Source organism: Salvia hispanica, chromosome 2 (genome assembly GCF_023119035.1).
Source record: "Salvia hispanica cultivar TCC Black 2014 chromosome 2, UniMelb_Shisp_WGS_1.0, whole genome shotgun sequence".
Classification (NCBI taxonomy): Eukaryota; Viridiplantae; Streptophyta; class Magnoliopsida; order Lamiales; family Lamiaceae; genus Salvia; species Salvia hispanica.
The window spans coordinates 19,115,461-19,131,417 of record NC_062966.1 but is presented as its reverse complement, the minus strand read 5'-3'; the positions used below and the strand labels follow the sequence as shown (position 1 = coordinate 19,131,417).

The following is a 15,957-nucleotide window of genomic DNA, read 5'->3' as shown; positions in this document are numbered from 1 at the left end:
ATCTTTTGAATATATTCTCTGAATCTGTCTCATAGTCAAAGAAAAATGATGAATTTTTCTCCTTCTCGGAAGTAAAGAATTCTATAAGAGTTTCAGCATCAATCCCCTTTTGTTCATCCCTTAATTCTCTCTCTAAATTCCTGATATCTCTTTCTGTGCAACCTACACTTTCGGGCCCCCCAGACTCCATCTCCAATAGTTGCATTTGTTGACAGGTTGGTATATTAGCTTCTGAAAATTGTTGAGTCAACACTCTCTTCACAGCAGAAACACTACGGTGTGATCGGAGTAAATGCACCTTTGACGGAGTAGAGAGTCCATGATTATGACCTTCCATAAAGACGCTAACACTCCAGTCAGATCCAGTTTGTTGCTTGACAATGGAGATCTTTGCCTTACAATTAGTTCTAACTTCACCACGAGCTCTTATCTGAATTGGACCACCAGGTGGTGCTCGATTTTTTGAACGAGCTTCATCAGTTTGACCAGCTTTAAAGCATACAAATTGTTTCCAAACAACTTCGTTTGTCATCTTATTCTTTCTACTATTGCTATATCTTGCACTAAAACCAGCTTCACGTGCATACTGATTGTAGAATTCAAACGCATCATCTATTGATCCAAATTTCATTCCAATTTCCGGCTTTCGGTCATTTGCAACTTCAGGAATATATAATTGATCGTTCATATTTTCACTCAAAACACTAAGAAAATACATTCAAAATATTAATGTAAGCAAACAGAATAATAGAAATAATTAAAAAACACAAATTGATAATTTTATGATAAGCCGGAGGTTCTTAATTGGAGGTTCCTAATTGGTATTATTACAAGTATAGATTCAGTCAAGAGACAATTAAAACACGAAATTATTTTAAAAAATTAATCAAGCATATAATATAAACAAGTAAAACTAAAAAACATGTAAATTATGTAAGAAATTCCAAGCATATATGAAGATCAAGGCTTAAAACTAACCTTATGCTAGCACTCTTCGAGAGAGACGGCACTTTGAAAGTTGTGGAGAAATAAAAACCTAGGAGAAAACATGTAGTATATAAAACAAACAAAGATACGATAACTAAAAAGAGAAAAAAGGAAAGTTAAAAAAGAAAATAAATAATATTGCTCACATGGAGATAGATGAAAGAGAATTATATTCTGTTAGTAAATTTCTAAAAATAAGGAAAGTGGCCTACGTGTGATTTAGTCGCTCACAGTCGCCCATATTCATTATGCAGCAGATCTTTTTCTCTAGTTTAACAATCAAATCTAGACAATTAAGTTGGTGAATGGTGAATGTCCTAATTATTTGTCTTCTACGTGCCATGAAATCATGGATTATTATGTTGAACGAGTGTGATTAGTAGCATATAATGTTAGGAGCTTGATCATGACTAACTGTCGTGTAATCATCTTTAGTTAGTCTACAAATATCTCATTAATAATTAATGTCTTAATCTCCATCCCACGGCCCCCTTCAATATGCATGTTTTCATACTAATATTCATGTCTTATGTGATTTAAATATTATTAATTAATATAATGGGCCAAATAATCCAAAAAGAAAAAAGGGAAAACAAGAGTGCATTCGTGACACTAGAACAATCACGAATATATTTCAAAGCCATTAATAAATCTTCTCAACTATATAGTTAACAGGGAGTTAGAAGTGACAATGATTGCATTTATGAGATAATGGTTTGATATTAATTACTACTACTATACATTTATTTTTCTCAGGCTTAATTCCTGGCTTAAAATGTAGGGTCCCAGTCCAGTTCATTGTCTCTTTGTAGATTAATTGAATGATAAAGGGCAATGCACGTGGAGTCTGAATCAAGAAACTGTCAATCCCTCATTTGTAAATGCCTTATATCATAAATTTCAAATAAAAGTACACTTGAATTCAAACTTTTTTTCTGAGTTTTAGTTTTCACCCCCTCTGTATATGTATCGTACTAGATGATCATACAAATATGTTTCACTACCTTCACTTTTTACTGCATTCATATATATACAGTAAAGATTGAAAATTTATACTAAGAAAAAGCAAAAAAGATATTTGAATAAAGAAAAGATAGGTTAATTTGCCCTAGCCCACCACCCATATAATTCCCACTCATTATGTTTGTTGCTTAAAGCTTGCTCTCTCTATCTCTCTCATTCTTTCATCACTTCCCTTATCTCTTCATACCCTTTTTCTTCTCTCTCCTAAAATCTTCCAAAAAAAAAAAAAAAAAGGGAGAGTCCCACAAAATGAGGGTCATGTACTAGAGTAGCCTAACATATTATATTTGTTCATCATGAATGGCGGCAACGGAAACCCTATGCAAAAACCTAATTTCCCTTTACAACTCTTAGAGAAACGAGACGACTACGATCAGCAGCAGCAACAACAACAATCGACCGAGGCGATATCAAAACCCACTGAGAAGAAGGTTCCGCCGAAGCGAGCTTCGACCAAGGATCGACACACGAAGGTGGACGGGCGCGGCCGTCGAATTAGGATGCCTGCCACGTGCGCAGCGAGGGTTTTCCAGCTCACGAAGGAATTAGGTCACAAATCGGATGGCGAGACGATTGAGTGGCTGCTGCAGCAGGCGGAGCCGTCGGTGATCGCCGCCACCGGCACCGGAACGATTCCGGCGAATTTCACCTCGCTGAATATATCGGTGAGAAGCTCGGGCTCGACGTTCTCGGCGCCGTCGCATTTGAGCTTGAGCAACGGCGCCTATTTTGGGCAGAATTTTGGGGATTCTTCGCAGAGGAGGATTTTCTTCCACGGAGAGAATGCGGCGAGCTATCTCAATAAGCAGGAATCGCGCGACGGTGAGGGGAGCGCGGGGCGGAAGAGGGCGTCGGAGGAGGATCTGCGGTCGGCGGTGCAAAATCAGATGGGGAATTACATGATGCAGTCCAGCTCCGGGACAATTCCGGCGAGCCAGGGCCAGATCCCGGCGTCGGCTTTTCTCAATTCCACAAATTCCGGCAGCGAATCTCTGTGGAGTTTTCCGTCGATTGCGAATTCCGGCGTGTATAGAGGGAGTGCGGCGGTGGCAAGCAGTGGGCTGCATTTTATGAATTTTCCGACGGCAATGTCGCTCTTGCCGGCGCATGGCGGCGGCGGAGCGGTTGGTGAAGGGAATTTAGGCATGCTGGCGGCGCTTAATGCGTATAGGTATATGCCTGGCGGCGGAGGAATGGAGGCTCAGGGAAACGGCTACGACGGCGCCGCGGATGAGCGGCATATTGCAAGCAGTAATCACACTTGAATGGATTTCATCAAATTTGAATCTATATATATAAATGTGTGCGTTATATATCTATATAATGAATGGTTAGTTTGAGAAATTAGCTTAGTTCTATTAGGGTTTGTTTGCTCATCCTCTTCTTATGCGTGAATATCGAGTTTGATTTGTTTGCTTTTTTTACTCTACTAGTTTGGGAAAAAGAACTTCAATTTCTCAAGGTTATTAACATTGACCAATACTATTATATTTGGGAAAGATCTTCATCTGTGGACCAGATACTAATAGCATGAACCATGTTTTCAGCCCTACTTACTAATAACAAAATATTAAACTTTTATTGCAAATAATTCAATATGGGTCATTGGTAAATTAGTTAAATAATAGTACATATATTTATGTGTGTAGTGAAATTGTGCAATTGCATGACAAAATGCATTAAATATAGTTCGCAAATTTGATCAGAAATAACATGTGACATATGCACTATGTAGGGCTCTTGGAAGACTGCATCCCCCACCTACTGCCTATGATTGTTGCCAAATAAAAATCCAGCATGAAGCATGAACATTTTTCCTATAGGTCCATCATCCAAATATTCCAAAAGTTACACTCAAATTAATTAAATATGGCACCGGTATCACCCCTCTAAAATCACCATAAAATTAAAATTTATTTTGCCCTATCTATCTTCCTATCAAACAACTCATTACTAGTGGCTATATAATTATATTGTGATATTGTAGTAATGAACATGTACAAGTCTTATGATTACAGAAATATCTGAATTAGAAGAGAAAAGATTGAATGCATATAGTAGTGGGATAAGGAGCCCACATTCTGTTTAGAGGTATGAGAAATTCCCCAAAACTGAGGCTTATTTAGTTACAGTAGACTCCCAATTTCAAATATATTTCTCCACTTTCTCATACAACAAGGCTGCACCCCCCATTAGAGGGGGAGTGGCCCCACAATCTGGACCGTTCATTTAAGTCCTGAATCATGATGATGATCTTCTAAATAATCAATTTCTGTTTTCTTTCTTTTTTGCTGCTCCCATTTGTTTTCTCAGTTTTCTTAGAAGCATCTTTTCTCCACTTATTTAGTATAGTATGTGAGCGTACGCTTTTTTGGATTCTTTGTCTATATATGTATGCTGTCTCCAATTTGCCCTTAGCTGTAAATCTACTACTTTCTTCATTATTAATTCTTCACCGCCGACATCAATAGGCGCCGCCGGCAGCGGAATCCGGTGTACGTCAACCATGGAGATATACATTTTTATCTCTTTTTTTATGAAATCAGAATTTTTGTTTTGCAAAATTGAATTATGAATCGAGATGATTAGTATGTTTCGAAAATTTGTGTCACATATAGGGCTTGATTTTACGTACTATTATGTCGAGTCACGGAAAAGAAGAAAATGATACTACTATATGATGTTGATGATGTGATTTCTCATGGAATTCTACAAGTAATAGTTAATTTAATAATTTGTGTCTATTTATTTCTGTATGATATAAGTACGTGGCAACACCACTCACCTAAAAAAATAGATAATCTACTACTACTAGATAAAAATAAAGTTAATATATACCTTAATGCTGGCGGCAATATATGGATTAACATCACGGATATTAATCCAGCCGGTTGTAGTATCTATTTTTGTTAATACACAGATTTTTAAAGATTATTATTATGTCATAATATATTTGAATCTAAAACCTTCGGCATAAGATATTTATTACTCCAGAATTGGGTCAAAATCTACGTGTCAATTAGTTGTAACTGTTAATGAGCTCTAACGTCAGTCAAATATGAGTACAAATTGACGGGTGTGTAATTATTTTTCACAAATTTATTACGGACATCAATTATACACACACGCAAATAATTGTTTTATATTAGAAATGAGCCACTCATTTCTTAAAATGTCCCATATATGGAGGGTTATCCATCCTTATATAGAAGAGATATGATCATCACCAAGCCGATGTGGAACATGATATTAGAATTTTAACATTTTATCCATGTAGGAAATAGTATATATTTATACATTCGTTTATAGAGTTGTGATCAATGTCGAACCCTTCATAACCCTCCCTTATATAGAAGAGATAGGATCACCACCAAGTCGATGTGGGACAAGATATTAGAATTTTAACATTTTATCCATGTAGGAAATAGTATATATTTATACATTCGTTTATAGAGTTGTGATCAATGTCGAACCCTTCTTAAAGACCGAACTAGAGACCAAATTTGGGCCACTCATTTTTCATTATCTTATGGTTATGATTAATTTATAATTAATTTAATATTTTATTAAATAAAAATGTTTTTAATTTATTTATTTTTTAATTTTTTTTATTCGATAAAAACTTGCTGGAGTAAATAATGAACTATATTCACTACATAATGAACTAAATGAATGTATGTTATGAAGTAATTTTTCGCATTCATTATATACTGAATTTACTTCAATTGAAAGATAATTATGTCATAACACATTATGAAGTAATAAACTAATAAAATGAAGTAATAAACTAATAAAATGAAGTAGTAAACTAATGAAATGAAGTAATAACATAACTGAATGAAGTAATAAACTAACGGAATGAAGTAATAAGTTCATAATATACATTCATTTAGTTCATTATGTAGTGAATATAGTTCATTATTTACTCCAGCAAGTTTTTATCGAATAAAAAAATAAAAAAAAATTTAAAAAAAATTTAAAAAAATTTTTAAAAAATTTTAATTTTTTTTTTTAAAAAATTAATAAAATTAAAAAAAAACGTTTTTATTTAATAAAATATTAAATTAATTGTAAAATAATCATAACCATTAGATTAAGAAAAATGAGTGTCCCTAATTTGGTCTCTAGTTCGGTCTTTAAGGGTGGATTTGTGGTTAATAGGACTCTTCGTTTATATATATATATATATCTAGGATTGTGATCAATTGAGATTATTTAGGCTAATTGAGAAATGAGATGCAATATCAGCCACTCATTTTTATTAAATGAGTGGTCCAGATTTTGCCACACAATAAATATTTTTAGATTAATTAATTATGGAAGGGCAGATTGGTAATTTCATATTACTATCCCCATCCGCCTCTCGTCTCCTCTGTAATTCCTTTTGCCGCCTCTATTCACTCTAGATTCACCCAATTTTTCTCCTCAAAGTAACCCAATCTTTCTCATCTCGCTTTTCAATTTTCAAATCCAGTTGTTTCATGCCATAATTGAACATGTTTGCAGCAAATTCAAATCCAGTTGTTTCTCTTCAATGGCATTTGATAATTTGATGGCGATGGAGCAGCCATGGATGTTCCGCCCCCAATTCGGCGACGCTTGGATCGCCGACATCTTCGCCAAGGAAACCGATACCCTAACAAAGGCTCTGCAGAAATCGATCTCCACGACCTCGTCCGACGGCGACGCCTTCTCTGTCGAGATGGCCTTCGCCAAGCCCTCTCCGCTGACCCCCTCCGACGGCTCCGAGAACGACATTGCGGTGTCGAAGCAGCCCTCTCCTGTTGCCACGAAGGAGAAACAACAGCCTTCCAATGTGTCTTCTTTCGAGAAGCAGCTGCAGGAAATGCAAAAACAGCTCGAGAAATTGAAGATCGAGAAGGAGCAGACCGATGAGATGTTGAAGGCCAAAGAGAATAGCTCGAGACTCTAGATCGGAGAAAGAGAAGCTCAAAATTGAGCTCAGGAAATTACAGAAGATCAAGGAGTTCAAACCTACAGTGGTTAGCCCTAATTCGATTAATTGCTTTCGCAATAGCTCAATTGCACAATTGCGTTTCATCTCACCTTGATTACCCCTATTTCAGTTGATTTTACAATTGCTTAATTGCATTTCATCTACCATGTTTTAATCCGAATTCATCTATTTGAGACATCCCCAAATTTAGTTGAATCACTAATACTTAGAGCTGCAATTCTTAATCTGCAACAGGAGTTGAGCTTCTTTTGATTCTTTGAGCTGAATTTGGTTTTGCAATTTTTGGATATCTATTTTCAATTTTCATCACTCTCTGTCTTTATTAACCAGTCATGGTTAGGTTGTCTAGAGAGAGAGAGAGAGAGAGAGAGAGAAAATTGGGGGAAATTCCAATTTTTACAAGTTCGTTGACATTAGTTATATAGGTCGTTGACATGAATTATATATTTCGTTGACATAATAACGTTTGTTGTTGACATAAATTATATGTAAATCGTTGTTGTTGACACAAATAATATGTCGTTGACATGAAAATATTTGTTGTTGACATTGATTATTTGTAAAATGTTGTTGTTTACATAATAGTTGACATAAATAAAGTTTGTTGTTGTCATCGTAGTTGACATAAATAACGTTTGTTGTTCACATCGTAGTTGACATAAATAACGTTTGCTGTTGACATCGTAGTTGACATAATGTCTCCGTAGTTGACATCGCGCGAGTTGTTGACATTTTAATACGAGTTGTTGACATTCGATATTCTCGGTATTGATATGTGAATAGTAAGTGTTATTTGTTAGTTGTTGACATTTTAATACGAGTTGTTGACATTCGATATTCTCGGTATTGATATGTGAATAGTAAGTGTTATTTGTTAGTTGTTGACATTTTAATACGAGTTGTTGACATTCGATATTCTCGGTATTGATATGTGAATTGTAAGTGTTATTTGTTAGTTGTTGACATTTTAATACGAGTTGTTGACATTCGATATTCTCGGTATTGATATGTGAATTGTAAGTGTTATTTTTTAGTTGTTGACATTTTACAAGTGTTATTTTATTGAATGTTGAAGATTTGAAGATTTGAATGTTGAAGAGATTTGAAGATTTGAATGTTGAAGATTTGAAGATTTGAATGTTGAAGAGATTTGAAGATTTTTGAATGTTGAAGATTTGAAGATTTGAAGCTAGAGTTTTAGAAAGGATTTTATAAAATGATTTCAAATACAATTTAATAAAAAGACAATTATACCCCCTTGTTGACATAATGTGATAGTTGTTGACATTAAGTTAATCTTGTGAATTAGTGGCTGAGATTGCATCTCATTTCTCAATTATGCCCAAAAATCTCATCCTAACAAGACCCTATATATCTATATATATATATATATATATATATATATATTGTATAGGTCCATAATCAATTGAGATTTTTTAAGGTAATTGAGAAATGAGATGCAATATCAGCCACTCATTTTTATTAAGTGAGTGGTCCAGATTTTGCCACACAAAATATTTTTAGATTAATTAATTATGAAAGGGCATAATGGTAATTTCATGTTTTAATTAGGGTTTTCAGCTTGTGTTTGGCGATTTGGGCGATTTCTGTGAGATTTCTCCCAGATTGTGCTCCAGAGCGGCGGCGCGGAGGCGAGATTCGGAGCAGATCAGCCAAAATCGCACCTTAGCAGCGGAAGGAGCAGAACCGCGCGGAGAAGAGAGAGCCGACTGTTCATAGACAGAAGACAGCGACGACTCCCTGTACGCCGAAGATGCTCGAATAGCTTTAGTGGTGACTGGTGAGCGAGGAGGCGGAAGAAGAAGATGAAGAACTGTCGGCGGAGGGCAGCGGCGGAGAATCGCAAGTGAAGGAGAAGCCACCGTCTGGCTTCCCGATTTGCTGCCTCCTTATGAGAACCATGGAAAAAGATCTTCTCCTTTTGGACCTGGTGAGAAAATTGACGGTTTATCTTGTTCAAAAATTGGGGGATTTTGCCGAAAGAAGATGAGAAATCAACTCAATTGGAAGTGAAGTTGGAATCAAAATCTCATTGGTGAGTTGAATGAGATTGTGGATTGGAATCGATGCAATCCACTAAGAAATGGAGAAATTGGAAGAACAAAAAGAAGAGAGTGTCAATGCGGTGAAGACGATCAGTTGAGTTCACGTTGGAGACTCGATTGGGGAATCAAGCTTAATCATATTGCATTCTGCTTCGCAGGTTAGGAATAGATGAATTCTCAGTTCTTGAATTGGAAACGAGATTCAATTTTAGTATTTAGACTTCAATTGTGATTTGTTTCTAATTTTTGGCATTTTCTAATAGATTGACATTATTTATACGTAAATGTTGCTGTTGACATTAATTATATGTAAAACGTTGCTGTTGACATGAATTATATAGGTCGTTGACATGAATTATATAGCTCGTTGACATAATAACGTTTGTTGCTGACATAAATTATATGTAAATCGTTGTTGTTGACACAAATAATATGTCGTTGACATGAAAATATTTGTTGTTAACATTGATTATTTGTAAAATGTTGTTGTTGACATAATAGTTGACATAAATAAAGTTTGTTGTTGACATCGTAGTTGACATAAATAACGTTTGTTGTTGACATCGTAGTTGACATAATGTCTCCGTAGTTGACATTGCGCGAAAATGACAAAAATACCCTCTTGTTGACATAAACTACACGCTGTTGACATCGCGCGCAAATTGTGAATGAGTGGCTGAGATTGCATCTCAATTCTCAATTAGGCCTAAAAATCTCAACCTAACAAGACCCTATATATATATATATATATATATATATATATATATATATATATATATATGTCTTTTTTTTATGGACCATGTCTCAATTTATATATTCGTTTTCCAATGTTGACAAAACAAAATTGATTTTTTTGTTCCAAAATTTTGACGAGTACGATTTAGCCTTTGGCTTGGCGCAGGAAATATGGAAAAGTGACACATTTTGCTTGGTCTGCGTAAATTAGGAGGGCATTAGAAGAAAGAGAAGCACTAATTACGGAACATTACGAATATAATAACCTATTTTTTTTGCTTTAGGGAACAAAATTGTTTGTCGCAGGGGAAGCACAAATCTCTCTCATGCTGTGTAACACACATTTGTTTGACTTTACCTCATTTTAGGGCTCGTAGATCGTTTCATCCTATTTTAAAATGGATTTAATCATCATTCGACAATAATATGTAATTTAATTGCGCAGTGCATATAAATAAGTTAATTAGGGGTACAAATGTAGTACAAGGACAACCGTAGAAGAGCGAAGTCTCTGCGACCTTTAGAATAATTTGTTTTTTAATATATTTTAATTTTTTCGATCTAATTGAAGATGACTTGTGTCAAGTGCTTGGAAAATAAAATACTTACTCTTTTTAGTTTATTAAAATACTTGAGAGATTACTTGACGACAAGGTTTTTGCGATATATTGCGCCTTCAAATTTAAAAACACAACAATTATAGATGTAATCAAAGTCGTGAACTAATTTCCGTAGGAGACCCAATAATCGGACCAATTTGCTTAACAAAAATTCCTAATTTTGTGACGCTATCACTCACTAAATAAAATTGAACTATAAACATCATTCATTGTAATTTGCTAGGCATTCCCTTTTTTTGGGCACCCATTAATAATTAAAAATACTACTCCCTATTATATTTGTAGGGTCCTCTCCTAACCCGTTCACCCACAATGTTTTAAGTAGCCTCTTCTTTAGTTGAATAATTAATCATGATCTCCAAGATAAAGCAATTATATTCTCTTTATTTTTTTTCCTTCTTCACATTATCTTTTGTGTTTTGTTAAGAGCATATTTTGGCCTCTTCCTCCTTCGCGATACATCTATACTGACCGGTTTACAATCCTGAATTGATAGATAAATAATTCTGTTATAAATCATGATTTGAATTACAAAAGAATGTTGGGTTACCTCACAAATTAATGATGGGCATTTTTCGGTCCATTAATTTTTTAATCTGAGGAATGGGAAGGGGTTCCAATTTGAACTCTAAGCCAATAGATTATTAACTTATTAACATAATTTGTGATTTTAATTACCAACAATTAAAGTCCGTCTCTTTAGCTTGGTATGAATTTTAAAAAATACAAAGAAATAGTATGAGTGATAAAGTTGTGAATTGTGAATTAGATTCATATATTTTAATTTTACAGTAAATATGATTGAGAATATTAATTTTATAATCAAATTAAATATGAATGAGAATAAGTACATATAATGTGAGACTCATTTACTAAATATAGGTAGCTAGATTATTAGTTAACTACTATTAGTATATATATCGTTGAACATTTTGCCCAATCTAACAGCTTTAGACGAATGTTTCATATTCTTATATGAATATGCAAACAGTTATGCATGACCAAAAAAATTCTCTATTAACTTAACGATATGATAAATTAGCAAGATTGTATCTCGGGATTAAACATATATTATGTTTGGTTTATGAGATTGAATTCACAACTTAATCCTAGATGAATAATCTCATAATCATGTGATAATTAGTCATAGTCACCCCCTCTAACTAGAATAATCTTATAACTTAATTTGTAGATGATCTATCATAAGATGATTAGTTATTGCAACAGAAGCGACACATAAAAAAATAAATTTTCAGAAAATGAATTAGTTATGACAATATAACGACACCTAAGATAATTAATTATGGGCTTATGGCAATCGAACAACACCAAATAAGTCCAACATAAGTCCTTTGTAGTGTCCATTAAGTCAAAGTTTCGGTGCCTCTTTCTTGACGAAGCATAAGATTCTCTCCATCATCAATTTGGCTCCCACATTTTCTTCACCTTTTTGTGCAGTTTCAAAGTTCACTTTTTAAAATTTGGATCTTGTTTCCTTTTTTCTTCTTATCCATGCAAGTACTAAACTAGTTAAACATGTGAAACTAACAACAACACAAAAATTAGGAGATGAAATGAAAAGTTTAAGACATAGTGCTAAAATAAATTATATATCATGCGAAAATGTTTAACAAAATTTTTAAAAAAAATAGAGAAATTTGCATTTGGATTGTAAGTAACATTTTCCCTCCTTTCACACTTGAAAACTTTAGTATGCAGAAAACACGCATAAATGATTGCAATTACACACCTTTTCTTGTGTTTTACTGCCCCATACACTCAGCCAATCACTTGATAGTTGCTACACTTATTCTTTCTTCAATCTCTCTCACCATCTCAAGCTACCTAATTCAACAAGAAATTAATCTCAAAACATGGGCTCTGGAGACAATCTCTTCACTGTTGTGGCAAAGAACATTGATGTTCTTGCTATGTAAGTATCACTTTTCTTTCACAACAAACCTATATTTTTCTCTTTAATTATCTTACAATCTAATAATCGTGGTGCGATCTCGTCAGGCCTCTGGTTTCTCTCGTTTATCCTCTGTAAGTCGCATTTCCCTTTGTTTCCACATCCATTATAGTATAATAGAGTGAACTTCAAAATTAGTCCGTAAATAGAAAAAATATCGCTATAAGTAACTGAAAAAATATCAAAATAGGTCTGTCTTTATTTATGAATTGAAATATTTGGCAGGTATTGTTCGGTGAAGGCCATCGAGACTAAATCGCGCATAGACGATCAGCAATGGCTGACATATTGGGTGCTCTACTCTCTCATCACCTTATTCGAGCTCACATTCTCCAAACTCATCGAGTGGTAAATTGATAAAAGATTTATGATCAAACATTTCTCATCCTAGCTATTTATTTTAATAGAGCTATTATATATACACAATGAATCAGGTTTCCGATCTGGTCTTACGCGAAGCTGGCGGGCGTGTGCTGGCTGGTGCTGCCCTACTTCAACGGTGCAGCTTACGTGTATGACAATTTCATCAGACCTTTCTACAAAAATCCTCAGATTAAAATGTGGTACGTCCCAAGAAAAAAGGATGTGTTTAGCAAGCCAGATGATGTTTTGTCTGCTGCTGAAAAATATATTCAGGAAAATGGACCTGAGGCGTTTGAAAGGCTCATTGCTAGGGTAAATTTTTTTATTTTATTTTATTTTCTTAAATTGGTTGTGTTAGTGTGATTTAATAATCTGATTATTATTTTTGGAGTAGGCTGACAGAGAAGCGAGGAGCAGGAGGAGCAGCTACTCGATCTTCCATGATGATTATGAATATTAATTAATGAGTTGATTTAATTAATTAAGCTTTTTTTAATCTAATTCTGACCGTTGTAATTTGTTGTGTGTGAACTGTGTTCTTTCGCACCTACTTGGTGGTTTTTACATAATTTTGAGTTGTTGCACCATGTATGTTTGGGTTAATTTACTGGAAGTGTTTGTGTAGTTTGTTAATGTGAATTGGAGAGCTGGAGTTTAGAAACTCAACAAGGATATGGATTAATTAATTGCTGACGATATCTGTATTAAAATTGGAATTTAGGAATTCCAATTTATGTTTTAGTTTAGTTTAATTTTATAATTAAATATGACTGATTATTCTCAGTTATGAGTTATGACATATATATAATTTATATTATTGGATTTTAGTTTGTTAATTAATACTCTCGATCAACAAAATAGTCCTAGCTAGGTAGGAGGAACACTGAAATAAAGAAATGCAGGCGAGGATAATGTAAATAGGATAAGACAATTTTTTTTGTGAACGTCCAAAATTTTATTTAATATTTATTATTTATAATTTGCAAACTGTTAATCAATTAATTCTATATTTTTTCTGTTAACTAATCTTGTCTCTCACTAACTCGACTCTTACTCTCGCGCCGCACCACCTCTGCGTTCTCCTCATTCTTGTGCCGCTTCCACATCTGTCTTCCTTCTAGCTCTTCTCTATAATCGAATCGATCGAATAAGCAAATATTATTAAGACTTTCTTTGAATGGGTGGAGTATTTAGTTATTGATGTTCAATTCATGATATTACTCTAGTGTAAATGTTATTTAGGGTGGAATAAAATACTACTAGTACTATATGTTAATTTATGATATCCATTTAATATAAACTAACCATTTATAGCATGTAATATTAATTTTTAAATGTTGTTAAATTACTTGGACTGTTTCTATCATATCGATATGGATTTAAGACCTGATAGAAAAAGAACTTACCATGTGAAAATTTGATAAATGATTATTAATTTTATAGGAAGGATTGGGTCAAAACCAACCGCATGAAATTGGGCCTTGACCTGAGTACAATATATAAACATTAACTTAATTACTCTATATACTACTATTAATTTAATTACATTGACGCACTTTTCAATTTTTCATATATGTGTGAAGATAGTATTGTCGTATTTGAAAGGAAATAGTGGAAAATATTCCTAATTGCAAGGAGCATCTCAGATTATTTAAAATAAAACATAAAAACTACCAACAAAATACTCCCTCTGTCCACGAATAAAAGTCCCGTTTTTCTATTTTAGTCCGTCCGCGAATAGGAGTTTTGGTTCACTTTTACCATAAATGGTAATAGGGTCTCACCTTCCACTAATTCATTCTATTCACATTTCATTTAAAACTAATAAATACAAATGACTCTTATTCCACTAACTTTTTTTTCACCCATTTTTCTTAAAACCCGTGTCGTCCATAAATGGGACTTCTAATGGCAGACGGAGGGAGTACCTATATGTAGGCCTGTCAAAATGGATATTGGGTATTGGATACCCGATATCCGAACCCGAAAAAATCGGATAATTGGATACCCAAAACCCGATTTTTCGGGTATCGGATCGGGATCGGATAGTAAGAATTTTGGGTTATCGGGTATTGGGTTACCCGATCGGATATCGGGTATACCCGAATTATCCGATTTTTTAAAAAAATTAAAAAAATTATGTTTTTATTATAAATAAATATAATTAATTTCTTAACTATATTTTAATTAATACTTAATACTTTAATTAATACTTAAGAGTTAGCGTTTAATATATGTAATTTAATTTTTTAATTATATTTTAATTTCATTGACATGTAATATTTTGAATTTTGAATCTTTGATGATGTTATTTTTAGATCTAGATTCTTATGAATGATTGAATTGTGATGTTTATAAGGGATGAATGTTTAAACTTATGAATTTTGATGGTTATTGACTTATTGTAGATGGATGAAAGATGTTAATATGTAGTAAGTATAACTTATGAATTTTATATTGTTCAAAGTTTGTAGTTATTTCTTTTAAATTAGAACTACTATAAGAATTAGTATTTCTAAAAATTAGAACTACTTCAATATTGTATTAAATTCGAATTAAATAATATTAAATAAATTCTAAAAGTTTGTAATTAATTTTCAAAAATAAAAAAAATTACAATCGGGACTGGATACCCGATTTTTCGGGACTGGATACCCGAGTCGGGTATCCGGGTACCCGAAATCAAATTCGGGTCGGGTATCGGGTATTGGATTTTTGGAATTTAGGGATCGAATTTCCGAAAATTCGGGTCAATTATCATGGTACCAAATTTAATCAGACCTACCTACATGTATGCTTCACTACTACTTATTATAATAACAATTCGTCCATTTATGCAATCTTTGGTCATTAAATATGAACAAGCAACTTATTTATATTTAATTTAAACACCAAACTAAAAATATACTTATTATTTTTTTACTTATAAAAAAGAATAATATTATAAATTTTTTAATAAATTATTAATTAAAAAAAATAATATTATATTATTATATTTATTATTACAATTGATAGTTTAAATATGGATTATCCATCATAATATATAATAATATAATTATAGTTACATGGAGTATTATAGTACAATACTCATGTATTATAATAATAAATATAATAATTATAATATTTACGGATATTATAATTGAATAAATTTTATAAACTAAAATTGCATTATGACTCTATTGATTAATTGTTAATTTATAAAATAAAATAGTT

At 33.2% G+C, this 15,957-nt stretch overlaps 3 protein-coding genes across 3 annotated transcripts; all 3 read left to right on the top strand.

The window, feature by feature from the left end:
* Positions 1–2,220: 2,220 nt before the first annotated feature.
* On the top strand, positions 2,221–3,509 carry LOC125204546 (transcription factor TCP15-like). Its single transcript, XM_048103236.1, has one exon. The coding sequence runs from the start codon at positions 2,307–2,309 to the stop codon at positions 3,273–3,275; it is 969 nt and encodes a 322-aa protein (XP_047959193.1). The 5' UTR covers positions 2,221–2,306; the 3' UTR covers positions 3,276–3,509.
* A 3,035-nt stretch (positions 3,510–6,544) lies between these two features.
* LOC125206414 lies at positions 6,545–6,943 on the top strand. The gene has a single exon (XM_048105667.1). The coding sequence runs from the start codon at positions 6,545–6,547 to the stop codon at positions 6,941–6,943; it is 399 nt and encodes a 132-aa protein (XP_047961624.1).
* A 5,232-nt stretch (positions 6,944–12,175) lies between these two features.
* On the top strand, positions 12,176–13,426 carry LOC125208461 (HVA22-like protein a). The gene is made up of 5 exons (XM_048108088.1): positions 12,176–12,342; positions 12,429–12,455; positions 12,607–12,729; positions 12,816–13,056; positions 13,139–13,426. The coding sequence occupies exons 1-5, from the start codon at positions 12,284–12,286 to the stop codon at positions 13,202–13,204; spliced, it is 516 nt and encodes a 171-aa protein (XP_047964045.1). The 5' UTR covers positions 12,176–12,283; the 3' UTR covers positions 13,205–13,426.
* The last annotated feature ends 2,531 nt before the right edge of the window (positions 13,427–15,957 follow it).

Excerpts from the sequence above, each read along its gene's own strand:
- LOC125204546 (XM_048103236.1), top strand. The coding sequence starts at position 2,307 with ATGAATGGCGGCAACGGAAACCCTATGCAAAAACCTAATTTCCCTTTA.
- LOC125206414 (XM_048105667.1), top strand. The coding sequence starts at position 6,545 with ATGGCATTTGATAATTTGATGGCGATGGAGCAGCCATGGATGTTCCGC.
- LOC125208461 (XM_048108088.1), top strand. The coding sequence starts at position 12,284 with ATGGGCTCTGGAGACAATCTCTTCACTGTTGTGGCAAAGAACATTGAT. Across the intron at positions 12,343-12,428 it reads AACATTGATGTTCTTGCTAT|GCCTCTGGTTTCTCTCGTTT; the intron begins GTAAGTATCACT and ends CGATCTCGTCAG. Across the intron at positions 12,730-12,815 it reads TTCTCCAAACTCATCGAGTG|GTTTCCGATCTGGTCTTACG; the intron begins GTAAATTGATAA and ends ACAATGAATCAG.